This window comes from Anolis carolinensis, chromosome 2, assembly GCF_035594765.1.
Source record: "Anolis carolinensis isolate JA03-04 chromosome 2, rAnoCar3.1.pri, whole genome shotgun sequence".
In the NCBI taxonomy this organism is placed as follows: domain Eukaryota; kingdom Metazoa; phylum Chordata; class Lepidosauria; order Squamata; family Dactyloidae; genus Anolis; species Anolis carolinensis.
Window position 1 is genome coordinate 214551069 of NC_085842.1, and position 12344 is coordinate 214563412.

At 41.5% G+C, this 12344-nt stretch overlaps 1 protein-coding gene across 1 annotated transcript; it reads right to left on the reverse strand.

Annotated features, from left to right (window-relative positions):
* Positions 1-2688: 2688 nt before the first annotated feature.
* Positions 2689-11313, reverse strand: mboat4 (membrane bound O-acyltransferase domain containing 4). Its single transcript, XM_003224654.2, has 3 exons — positions 11195-11313; positions 7756-7980; positions 2689-4177 (listed from the first exon to the last, which is right to left on the reverse strand). Exons 1-3 carry the CDS (start codon positions 11311-11313, stop codon positions 3190-3192), a joined length of 1332 nt encoding a protein of 443 aa, XP_003224702.2. The 3' UTR covers positions 2689-3189.
* Positions 11314-12344: the final 1031 nt, after the last annotated feature.

Consider the following 12344-nt stretch of genomic DNA (forward strand, 5'->3'; position numbering starts at 1 on the left):
ATACAGAATGATTTCTTTGCTATATGTAATACTTAAAATGAAGTGTTTATATATGGCAACATCAACAAATGTTTCCAAATACTGGGACTGTCGTGCTGTGCAGCATAAGGCTTGCTTGGGGCCCTTTCACACAGCCATATAACCCAGAGAAAATCCCACAATATCTGCTTTGAACTGGTTTATCTGAGTCCACACTGACATATACTCCCATTCAAAGCAGATAATGTGGGATTTTATTCAGTTGTGTGGAAGGGCCCTTGGTTTCCCCTAAATTTGTGGTTTTTAGCACCACAATAGGAACTGACCGCAAAGGTTTGCAAAAGGAGATGGGGCACCATCCCTTCTATAAGAAAATAATGAATAAGTCCTGGTTCAGAAATTTAAATGAGAACAGAGAGTCTTCTGGAAAACTTTGCATCAGTGCCAAATCTCATGTCTCAGGAAAAATCTTTTCAGTTGCTTTATATGTACAAATGGCAATAGAAACAAGCAACTTTCTTCTCCTTAAATGGTTATGTTCAAGAGGAAGACAAATGATACACTGAAAACCCTATGTTGGGTGTTTTGATGCTTGGGAAACAAAATTATGTTTTGTCCTGCAAAGCAAACTCCAGAAAATTAACAGTTTCTATGTTCCGTAGTGTTTTGGTTATGTTTAGTCTTCCACAAGTTAATAGCTATACCATGAACAACTCACCTTCACTCTTCCCAACACTTACATTTGGTGTGCATCTATTTTAAGAAACAATATGAGCTGTTGCAACTGGGGTGCTGTAGCCAGTCCCAGTTAACAATCTGGTGACAGCCAAAGTTTCCAAACACTCTTCAAAGGTAGAGCACATTGCATTCATCCAAAAAACTACCCTAAAATTAGCAGAGCATCCGAAAATGTAAACAGGAGACTAAAAGTTGATCAGCCAGCAGAGCGTGAGGTGCCATGTGATGTGGCTGTAAAGAATTCAGAGGTCAGGCAAGCAAAGATGCAGAGTCCAATCTTAAAAATCACAAAGATTTATTTACAATAATAAAGAATAACCACATTTCTTAATAATCAAAACCTGGGACTGAGCTACTCTAACTCCCATCTCTTCTAAGGTTTCAAGAGAGGGGAAAACACCAAGCACTACATCTCTGCTGTGGCACCCCACCTCTGGAACTCACTCCCTAGGGAGATTAGACAGGCCCCCACCCTCCTTGCCTTCCAGAAAAGCCTTAAAACCTGGCTTTTCCGGAGGGCCTTCAACGATTAATTTTTGGGGTTGATTTGTCTGCCCATTTAATTAGAGAGTGTTCTCCCATGATTATTGATACCTTGCTGAGGACTTCTGCCACGAAGCTACCTTCTCCATGTAGCCCTCTATTTCAGCCTAGAATTGTTTAGCTCCTTGTTTTTAACATGTGATGTATGTATTGATTGTATGACTGCTTTTCTTGTTTGATTTTACAATGTGTAATTTGTCACGGTTTTTATTATTGCTGTGAGCCGCCCTGAGTCCCTTCGGGGAGATGGGGCGGGATATAAGAATAAATTTATTATTATTATTATTATTTATATACATCTCTACACAGCACATACACTCCATACTAAGATGTAAGAGAACAGAAGTCAGATTTTAAAAAGGCTTGCAGTAGAAAAGTATCCATGCTACACAACCAATCAGAATGAGAGTTGAAATAGAGAGGAGAGAAGAAATACAGTAGTCTTGTAGGGACCATAACCCATTAAAATAGTAAACTATTGCCTATGTAGCTTTGCCTGTGCATATGCCCCTCCCTTCCTGTGAGCTGGTGCCTTTCTCCAGGAAGTTCCAAGGAGAGAAGAAAGCTCAGAGTAAACAAGTTAGATTATTGGTATCACTTGTGCCAAGTAGGTGTGGAAGGTGAGGAAGACCCTCAGCCATTGGTCAAGTTTAGATAAGCCGAGATATAAATTCTTTGTTTGCTACGCACATGTTGTGATGGCCATTTGCACAGTACAGACCCACTAAAGTGGGTGCCTACGGCTGTTTTGCCTTATCATCAGCTGTGATAACAATAAAAGGCTTGTTTTATTGCTCTCTTGGAATTCTCTCCTTTACTTCCCCTCCGGGCTAGTCTCCAACAGTCTCACTTATCCGATATTCGCTTATCCAATGTTCTGGATTATCCAACACAGTCTGCCTCCTGCTCGGATCCACAGCTGTTTCTCTAGGCAGCAAGGGCTGAACTTTTTACGGATTTAATTTATGACAATGTTGTTACTGTAAGTTCATTTTATGCAATTCTATCTTTATTTGTAGCCAATTTGTTAGTAGCGAATGTTTTTGTAGTCAATGTTTTCAATACATTGCAATATTTTGGTGCTAAATTCATAAAGACAGTAAGTTACTACATAACGTTGCAATGTAGTGAATTGCTTTTTCTGTCAATTTGTTGTAAAACATGATGTTTGGTGCTTAATTTGTAAAATCATAGCATAATTTGATGTTTAATAAGTTTTTCCTTAATCCCTCCTTATTATCCAGCATTTTCGCTTATCCAACATTCTGCCGACCCATTTATGTTGGATAAGTGAGACTCTACTGTAGATACATTCCCAACTGTCACACAGGAGACATGAGGGAAAGGAAACCCTTAGCCAATCTATATATATAAAAGAGTGATGGCATCACGGCGACGCACAAAACAACAAAACTACAGGCCCCCCAACCTCGAAATTTGACGACACAACCCATCATCCACAGCTCTAGGTTGATACAACAAAAAGAAAAGAAAAACAAAGTCCTAATTAGAGAGAGAGGAATAATTCATTTTATCCAATTGCTGCCAGTTAGAAGGCTAAGCCTCTCCAACTTGGTCTCCTAGCAACCCAATAAAAAATAATTAAAAACACTAAAAATAATTAAAAACACTAAAAAAATTAATACAATAAAATACCATAATAACAAAAAATAACTAAAAATTATATAAGAAAATAATAAAATATAAAAAATAAAAAGATAACTTGCAATAAAATTAATTAAAAAATACAAATAACGTCAAATAAAAATTACACAACAATTTTTAACCAATACCACCACCACTTTGCCACAGCAACGCGTGGCCGGGCACAGCTAGTTCTAACTAAACTGTTCCTTATTGATGACTTGAAACTTGGGCAGTGTGGGGTTAAATTCCAACACCGATATCTTTTAAAATACATTTCTATGGTCAGGAAGTATGCACATGAGGGTCAGTGGGACTGATCGCTTTTTCCTTTGCTAACAAGAGAAGTGAAATTACATAGACTAATGGAAAGAAACTATTGTATGAAAAAAATAGCCACCAAAGTACGGAGAGGGTTCTCCTCTCAACAGCTATTATAATATACGCCACAACTAGCTGGGTGTGACACCAAGTCAGGCTTTGACACACTACTCTCTGTGGCTGGGATTTTGCAATTGAGCGGAAAAAGCGATGGAAACCGTAGTCAGCTTTCACCATAACCGCCCAACACAAGAACCCAAAGACCTGCCCAGGATGGAGGCCGTGCCACCAGGCCGAGAAGGCAAAAGTAGCCCACAGAGGATGTGACTTGCTCCGCTGGAATACGAGCCTCCTCAGCCATTGAGCTGTACTCTTGTTCCATGTTCGGGTAAAGACGGCAATCGTGTTAGTTGTTTCTAGGGTCCAAATGTCTGCATCCATAAGGATTCCTTCAGCAGTTCCCGCACAATCTAATTCCAATCCCAAACCAGCTGCAAGGAAGAGGGACTCATCAAGCATCCAGTTGGAGTAATAGGTCAGCCTGAAGAACAAGGCTGAAGTCCACAGGACATAAACACAGCCAAAGCAAGAACAGTCGTTCTGATCAGCCTGAGCGCAAATGTATCCTCTCAGCATATTCTTCAGGAAGCCAAGCATCAGAGCACCTAAAGCTTTTTGAATGGCAGCCCAAAGAGAGCACTGAGAAAATGAGGTTCTTCTGGAACACCTTATCCATGTCTGAAATCTGTTGAAAGAACACAAAGGGCCACCCAGCAGGGTAGGGAAAGAAAGCAGGTAAGTGCAAACCGGCAGCGCCTGATGTAGATGCCGCTCAAGAGGTCCCTTCTCTGCATGTGGCAGCCACAGCCTCACTTTGCCTTCGTGGATGTCCAGAGTCAGTGAGGTGATCCTCTGGGTCATCAGCATGAGGACAGAAAGGGTGATGGAAAATCTGAAACAGAGAAGATCAGAAGCAGAATATCTTCATTTACCTATTTATTTACAGCAGGGCTCCCCAAACTACGGCCCGGGGGCCACATGCGGCCCGTTGAAGCCATTTATCCGGCCCCCACGGCACAAAGGCTGAAAGGGGTTGGGCTAAATGGCCCAAGGGGTCTCTTCCAACCTGCTTTTTATTATTATTATTATTATTAATTATTATTATTATTATTATTTTATTATGACACAGCAAACAAGATAGATATGCTGGATTTCGTATCACAAAATCACAAGTCGAACACTTCCCAAGTGTCTAGGACTGTGTGATGTATTTTCGGATGATGTGCACAGATCCCAGCAGGGTGGCCTTTTGCAGTTGGCAGATCGTAATTTTGTCAATGTCTATTGTTTCCAAATGCCGACTGAGATCTTTTGGCACGGCACCCAGTGTGCCCATCACCACCGGGACCACCTGCACTGGTTTCTGCCAGAGTCTTTGAAGTTCAATCTTGAGGTTCTGATAGCGGCTGAGTTTTTCCTATTGTTTTTCGTCAATGCGACTGTCACCTGGGATGGCGACATCAATGATCTAAACCTTTTTCTTTTCCACAACTGTGATGTCTGGTGTGTTGTGTTCCAGAACTTTGTCAGTCTGGATTCGGAAGTCCCACAGTATCTTTGCATGTTCATTTTCCAATACTTTTGCAGGTTTGTGATCCTACCAATTCTTTGCTGCTGGCAGGTGGTACTTGAGGCATAAGTTCCAATAAATCATTTGGGCCACGTAGTTGTGCCTCTGTTTGTAGTCTATCTGTGCAATTTTCTTACAGCAGCTGAGGATATGATCAGTGGTTTTGTCGGTTTCCTTGCACAGTCTGCATTTTGGGTCATTAGCTGATTTTTCGATCTTGGCCTTGATTGCATTTGTTCTGATGGCTTGCTCCTGGGCTGCAAGGATCAGGCCTTCTGTCTCCTTCTTCAGGGTCCCATTCGTGAGCCATAGCCAGGTCTTCTCCTTATCAGCTTTTCCTTCAATTTTGTCAAGGAACTTTCCATGCAATGTTTTGTTGTTGTTGTTGTTGTTATTATTATTATTATTATTATTATTATAAAACACGTTTTATTTATTGGCCCATTGGCCGTATCAAAACATTTAACACATAGACATACATACAACATACAACCCGCAGTACAAAAGAAGTTAAAATAAACAAGCTGTTAACAAGATCCCGTTCATGTCAAATATCTACATCACCTCCACAGTTTACCCCAATTGATTCCAAATATGCAATTCTCAGCTGTGTTGCTTTGAATAGAAAAAGGGCTGTTTTGTGTGTTATTTTAGGATTCTGGCTGGCCAACAAAAATGAAGTTTTAATATGTGGGTCCCAGTGTGTTTTGTGAATAATGTATGGCCTGAGGCATTGGTCTCTCTCTTTCTTATACAATTCACAGCTGAATAGTACATCTGCAATATCCTCCACCTCTGATGCTCCACAAATACAAATAATAATAATAATAATAATAATAATAATAATAATTATTATTATTATTATTATTATTAAAATTGAGGCTGGGAGGCCATCTGTCAGGGGTGCTTTGCTTGTGCTTTTGGTCCACAAAGGCAGAAAGGGGTTGGGCTAAATATATGACGATGATGATGATGATGATGATGATGAAGAAGAAGAAGAAGAAGAAGAAGAAGAAGATTGCTCGGGGACCACCTGGCCAACTATAGTCCGGCCCTCCAACGGTCTGAGGGATTGTGAACTGGCCCCCAGTTTTAAAAGTTTGGGGACCCCTGATTTACAGTATTTATACTCCACCCTTCTCACCCCGAAGGTGACTCAGGCTGGATTACAATACACATATACACAACAAACATTCAATGCCATTATCAGACATACCACAGATATAGACAGACAGACATAGAGGCTATGTAACATTTTCCAGTTTCCCGGCTTCATGACGGTATGCTCGATTCCGGCCACAGGGAGAGCTGCCGCTTCATCATCCACTGTGACGCCGAGTCCTTTTGATGGTAGTATTTCCTCATGTTCTTCGCACACCATCGGCAGTTTTATGGTGTCATAATTTAAGTTAAATGAACCTCCCCGCATTAAGTGGAACCTAGAATTTTCTACTTACAGACACATCTGCTTTCGAGCTGCTTAGGTCAATAGCAAACTAGGCTATTAACGGTCAGGAGCTTTAACCCTGACACGGGTTTCGAACTAATGACCTCACGGTCAGTGGTGATTTATTGCTGCTGGCTACTAATCAACTGTGCCACAGCCTGGCCTTTACCGGAAGGGGAGAAGCTGAATACCCACTAAAGGCGCAACAACAAGCCTTCTGACTGCTGTTTCTCCTCCTCCTCCCTCCCCCTGAGTGGAACCATTCCATGTGGTGCCTGGAAGCGGGGGTGTCTTCGTTTTTAGGCCTTTATAAGGCTGTGAGTTCTATGTTGCGACAATTCAGATTAAGAAATATTTTGTTGTTCTAACTAGAACAGTGGATCCCAACCTTGAGGTAAGAGCTGAGAGAAGACTAGTGGAAGAGAAGAAGTGTTAGTACTGCCTGCTTAGTGGTGTGCTTAACTTTTCAGTGCAAGGTGTTATTATACACCAGTGGTTCTCAACCTGTGGGCCGCAGATCACCAGTGGTTCGCAAGAACAAAATCTGGTCCGCAAACCTCCTCCCTCTTTATTTTATTTCCGTTGCTTTCAGCAGAACTGACCATTGCATTGGATAGACCACATCAGCTCTAGATTATTAAATATGGTTTTCTGTGGGCAAGCAGATGGCGACTACTGGATGGCATACGTTCTGTATCAGAAACTAGAGCTGATGTGATCTATCCAATGTAATTTTCTGAATCAGCACCCCAAATAACCAACCAAATCTAAAGCTGACCAAAAACTGATTCAAAATCCTTTTGGTACTATTGTTGGAGAGCGGTCCCTGGACAAAGTGGTCAGAAAGGAAAGGGAGCTCCCTGGGACCATGGTGGTTTGCCATACAGGGTATTCTGTTACAGTTGTCATTTATATTAGATAAAATTCTTATATATCCCAGGGCCTTTCCACACAGCTATATAACCCAAAATATCTGCTTTGAACTGGGTTATCCGAGTCCGCACTACCATAAATTCCCGTTCAAAGCAGATAATGTGGGATTTTATCCAGCTGTGTGGAAATAAGTTTGTAAGCAATTATAAACATTATTGTATGATGATGTCTGGAAAAGGACCTCTAATGATTCTGCCTGTTTATTTCCCATATGCTAACATAATACACTTCTGCCAACCTAGCAATTCGAAAACATGCAATTGTGAGTAGATGTAATGGTGCTCCATGCAGTCATGCCAGCCACATGACCTTGGAGGTGTCTACGGACAACACCGGCTCTTCGGCTTAGAAATTGAGAGGAGCACCAACCCCCAGAGTCAGCATGACTGCACTTAATGTCAGGGGAAAACCTTTACCTTAGCACAATACAAAGGAAGCAGCCTCAACAAAACAAACAGTTTGTAAAAATGCGAGCTGCATAATTAGTTGCATTAATAGATGGGTGCAATTGCCACTTTACCTGGGGCATGTAGTTTCTTGGAGATAGTACTCTTTATACTGCAGCCAAAAATGGCAGAGTGTTTGCCAGGTCATCTGGAAGCAGAATGCCCATTGGTGGACTTGCTGCAGGTCGGCTGAATGGATTATAGCGAGAGAGCAGAAGGCAGATACAAATACCAGCAGGGCGTAGCACCCCATGGCAGCACAAGCAAGGATGAAGCCACCAACCAAGAGGAAAATATACCTGAAAAGAAACAAAAATGCTTCTCAAGTCAATTAAGCAATATTTAACCTGCTCTTCCTAAGGCTTTTTGCACAGCAGAACAGACCATTTCGAAAATTGGGAACCAGATATTGCATGAGATTAACTCTCTGCTAATCATCATCATCATCATCATCACCAGGACCTCAAGATTAAACTTCAAAGACTCTGGCAGAAACCAGTGCAGGTGGTCCCGGTGATGATGGGCACACTGGGTGCCGTGCCAAAAGATCTCAGCCGGCATTTGGAAACAATAGACATTGACAAAATTACGATCTGCCAACTGCAAAAGGCCACCCTACTGGGATCTGCGCACATCATCCGAAAATACATCACACAGTCCTAGACACTTGGGAAGTGTTCGACTTGTGATTTTGTGATACGAAATCCAGCATATCTATCTTGTTTGCTGTGTCATACAATATGATGATCATAATAATACTTTATTTATATCCCGCCAGAAGCCTAAAGTGAATTTGAGGATAGAGGATAGAAGCAGACAGGGAAACTATGTCCCGTTCTACATGGCTGTATGTAATCCAGATTATCTGCTTTGAACTGGATTATATAGTTGTGTGACACGGTCAGGATTCTATATAACCGCTCTGACTCCCTTCAGGGAGAGAGGGTGGGTTATAAATAAAGTTGTATTTTTAGAATCCAGTTCAAAGCAGATAATCTGGATTATCTGCCTTGATATTCTGGATTATATGGCAGTGTAGAAGGGCCCTAACACTTCCCCTTTCTGTACTTTCCATAACTATTTTCCAGTAGCTGGGTATTTTGTTACAGGCAGTCCCTGGATTACAAGCAAGATAGGTTTTGGAGGTCAGTTCTTAAGATGAATTTGTGTATAAGTCAGAACAGGTACATTTGTATATAAATTGCGGTGTATATACTGTAGAATGGGGCCCCGATGGTGCAGTGTGTTAAAGCGCTGAGCTGCTGAACTTGCAGACCAAAAGGTTGCAGGTTCGAATCCGGGGAGCGGAGTGAGTGCCCGCTGTTAGCCCCAGCTTCTGCCAACCTAGCAGTTCGAAAACATGCAAATGTGAGTAGATCAATAGGTACCACTCCGGCGGGAAGGTAACAGCGCTCCATGCAGTCATGCTGGCCACATGACTTTGGAGGTGTCTACGGACAATGCCGGCTCTTCGGCTTAGAAATGGAGATGAGCACCAACCCCCAGTGTCAGACACGACTGGACTTAACATCAGGGGAAACCTTTACCTTTTTATATATTGTAGAATAAATGCAGCTTTACATCGCTTTAACTGCTTTGGCTCAATGCTATGGGATGGAATCTGGGTGCTTTAGTTTTCCAAGGTCTTTAGTCTTCTCTACCAAAAAATGCTGCTGCCTCACCAAACTGCAAAACCCAGGAATGCGCAGCATAGATCCATGGTAATTGAAATGCTATCCAACTGCATTAATTCTGCAGTGTAAGTCACTCTAGGAGGGCTAGGCAAGGACTGGATGAGTCTACACTGCCATATAATCCAGTTCAAAGCAAATAATATGGATTTTATATGGCAGTGAAGATGGGCCTTGAGGAAGAACACATAAATCAGAACAAGCTGCAGCAGTTTGCTTTTGCTTGAGTCTAAAGGGGAAGCCAAGATTCTACTTCTTCCTCTTGTCACTTCCCTGCTGAGTGCAAACTATTGTGGCATGTCCAACTCAGATGCCATCCATGCTACCATATAATCCAGTTTCTGAATCCAGATTGCAGTACGGACTAATGTAATCCAGTTCCTAGCAGATAATCTGGATTCAGAAACTGAAATAAGTGGAGAATAAACAGGGAAAGTGGGAGGAGGAGAGAGAAATTGGGATGTTTTAAAAATATCTGAAACATTGGGATAACAGGATTAGTCGAGACTGTCCTTTCTAGGATAGTTGACAGATATACAATTGCTATTACAGTAGAGTCTCACTTATCCAACACTCGTTTATCCAAGGTTCTGAATTATCCAACGCATTTTTGTAGTCCATGTTTTCAATATATCGTGATATTTTGGTGCTAAATTTGTAAATACAGTAATTACTACGTAGCATTACTGCGTATTGAACTACTTTTTCTGTCAAATGTGTTGTATAACATGATGTTTGATTTGTAAAATCATAACCTAATTTGATGTTTAATAGGCGTTTCCTTAATCCCTCCTTATTATCCAACATATTCGCTTATCCAGCGTTCTGCCGGCCCGTTTATGTTGGATAAGTGAGACTCTACTGTATTGTAATCATTTCTTAGTATCTTTCTTGTTTGTTTGGTTGCATACTGCAAGTTGCTTCTGGTGTGAGAGAATTGGCCATCTACAAAGACATTGCCTGGGGATGCCCGGATTGTGTTACCATTCTCTTACAATCAGACACAGTGAAGAGATCTGCCCTTGTGCTTTGCTGCTCTGCTGCTGAATATGCATGCCCAGTGTGGAATACATCTCACCACGTTGAAACAGAGAATTTGGCTCTTAATGAGACATGCCGCATTATCACAGGATGTCTACGCCCTACACTGCTGGAGAAATTATACTGTTTAGCCAATATTGCACCACCATAAGGAAGTAGCAGCCTGTAATGAAAGGGCCAAAGCATTGACATCTCCAACCCATCCTCTGTTCAGGTATCAGCCTGAAAGCCAATGCCTTAAATCAAGAAATAGCTTCCTAAGATCTACAGAGATACTTATAGGAACACCTCAGCAAGCAAGAGTCCAAAAGTGGCAGGTTAGAACCCGAAACCTCAATCAGTGGCTGATACCGGATGAGAAACTCCCTCCTGGGCACACAGAAGACTGGACGACTTGGAAGGCACTGAACAGAATGTGCTCTGGCACCACAAGATGCAGAGTTAACCTTAAGAAATGGGACTACAAAGTAGGTCCACAACACGCGAGTGTAGAGAAGAGCAAACCACAGACCACTTACAATAATACAGCCCGAGCCCTGCCACACGCACAGTGGAAGAGCTTCTCACAGAGACACCAGAGGCACTCCAAGTGGGCAACTTCTGATCAAAGGAAATTTAGTACAATGCCAAGTTTTAAACTTCGTGGGGTTTTTTTAAATACATTATAACTATTCTCAATTCGCTTTTGACATAATAAATAAATAGTGTATTTCTTGCTGGTAACAACAAAAAAAGTAACAAATCAAAACTATTGTACAGATCATAAAATAAGTATACATACCTTGAATTTATAGAGAGATTCGTACAGCAGCATAGATAATGAAACAAGAAAGCAAATGGCAAGGCAGCCAACTGATAGAAAGCTGTAGCTTGAAATAAAAATGGGCTTTCCCAGTTCATTATGACAGTGTTTCTCAAAATGCTTCTTTCATATGTGGTCTTTACTATCGCCTAAATAAAGGCTATCCTGTATGTTACTACGTTTTTCATATATCAGGATGAGCTCATAACCGAGGTCAAACAGATAACAAAGGTGAGTCCATCGGAACTTAAAACCACTGTGGCAAGGAGTTGTGGATTTTTGCTTTGGGTTCCTGATATAATACAGTCAGAGAAAGAAAAAAAGTAAATATCTTCTGTTTGCCCAAACACTACTTTTGCTGAGCTTCCCTGCCATGCTGCTCAGATTGACATATGGGACATGCTTGTTCTGCTGGGTTTCTTCTAAACATTGACGACAAGAACAGGTGGGAGCGGAGATAAAAGCCTGAATATTCAAATAATGTCAGTGTCTCCATGGCACAGAACAAAGAAGGAAAGCTGGGTCTTAGCCATTCCCTCTGCTTGCTATCATATGCACACTATTTCTATTCTGAGATGAAGTGTAAACAATGGCAATAGTAGCAGGAATGGACAAATACTTCAATAAATCTGGTTGGTCTGTAAGGCAATCAGATACCAAACTCTGTATTTACTTTGCGCACCCTAAAAGAGCTAAAAGCAGCGGCATTTAGAAACAGGAAAATACGTTATTGTATTGCACTACATGTTATGACCAGCAAAAATCCTATATGCTCAACAACGGAAAAAGACAGAAACACCAACTATAGAAGATTGGACAGTGAAGAAGTGGGAACTAATAGAAATGGACAAGTTAGGTAAAGGTAAAAGTTTACCCTGACGTTAAGTCTAGTCGTGTCTGACTCTAGGGGTTGATGCTCATCTTCTAAGCTGAAGAGCCGGCGTTGTCCGTAGACACCTCCAAAGTCATGTGGCCAGCATGACTGCATGGAGCGCCGTTAGTTAACAATGTTGATGAAGGATACGTCACTGGATACATTCCCAGAAGAATGGAAACCTTTTTGTCAATATATATATCTGGAGGAAAGACTTTATGTTGGTTCTCTTGGACCTCTCATCAGCCTTCGATA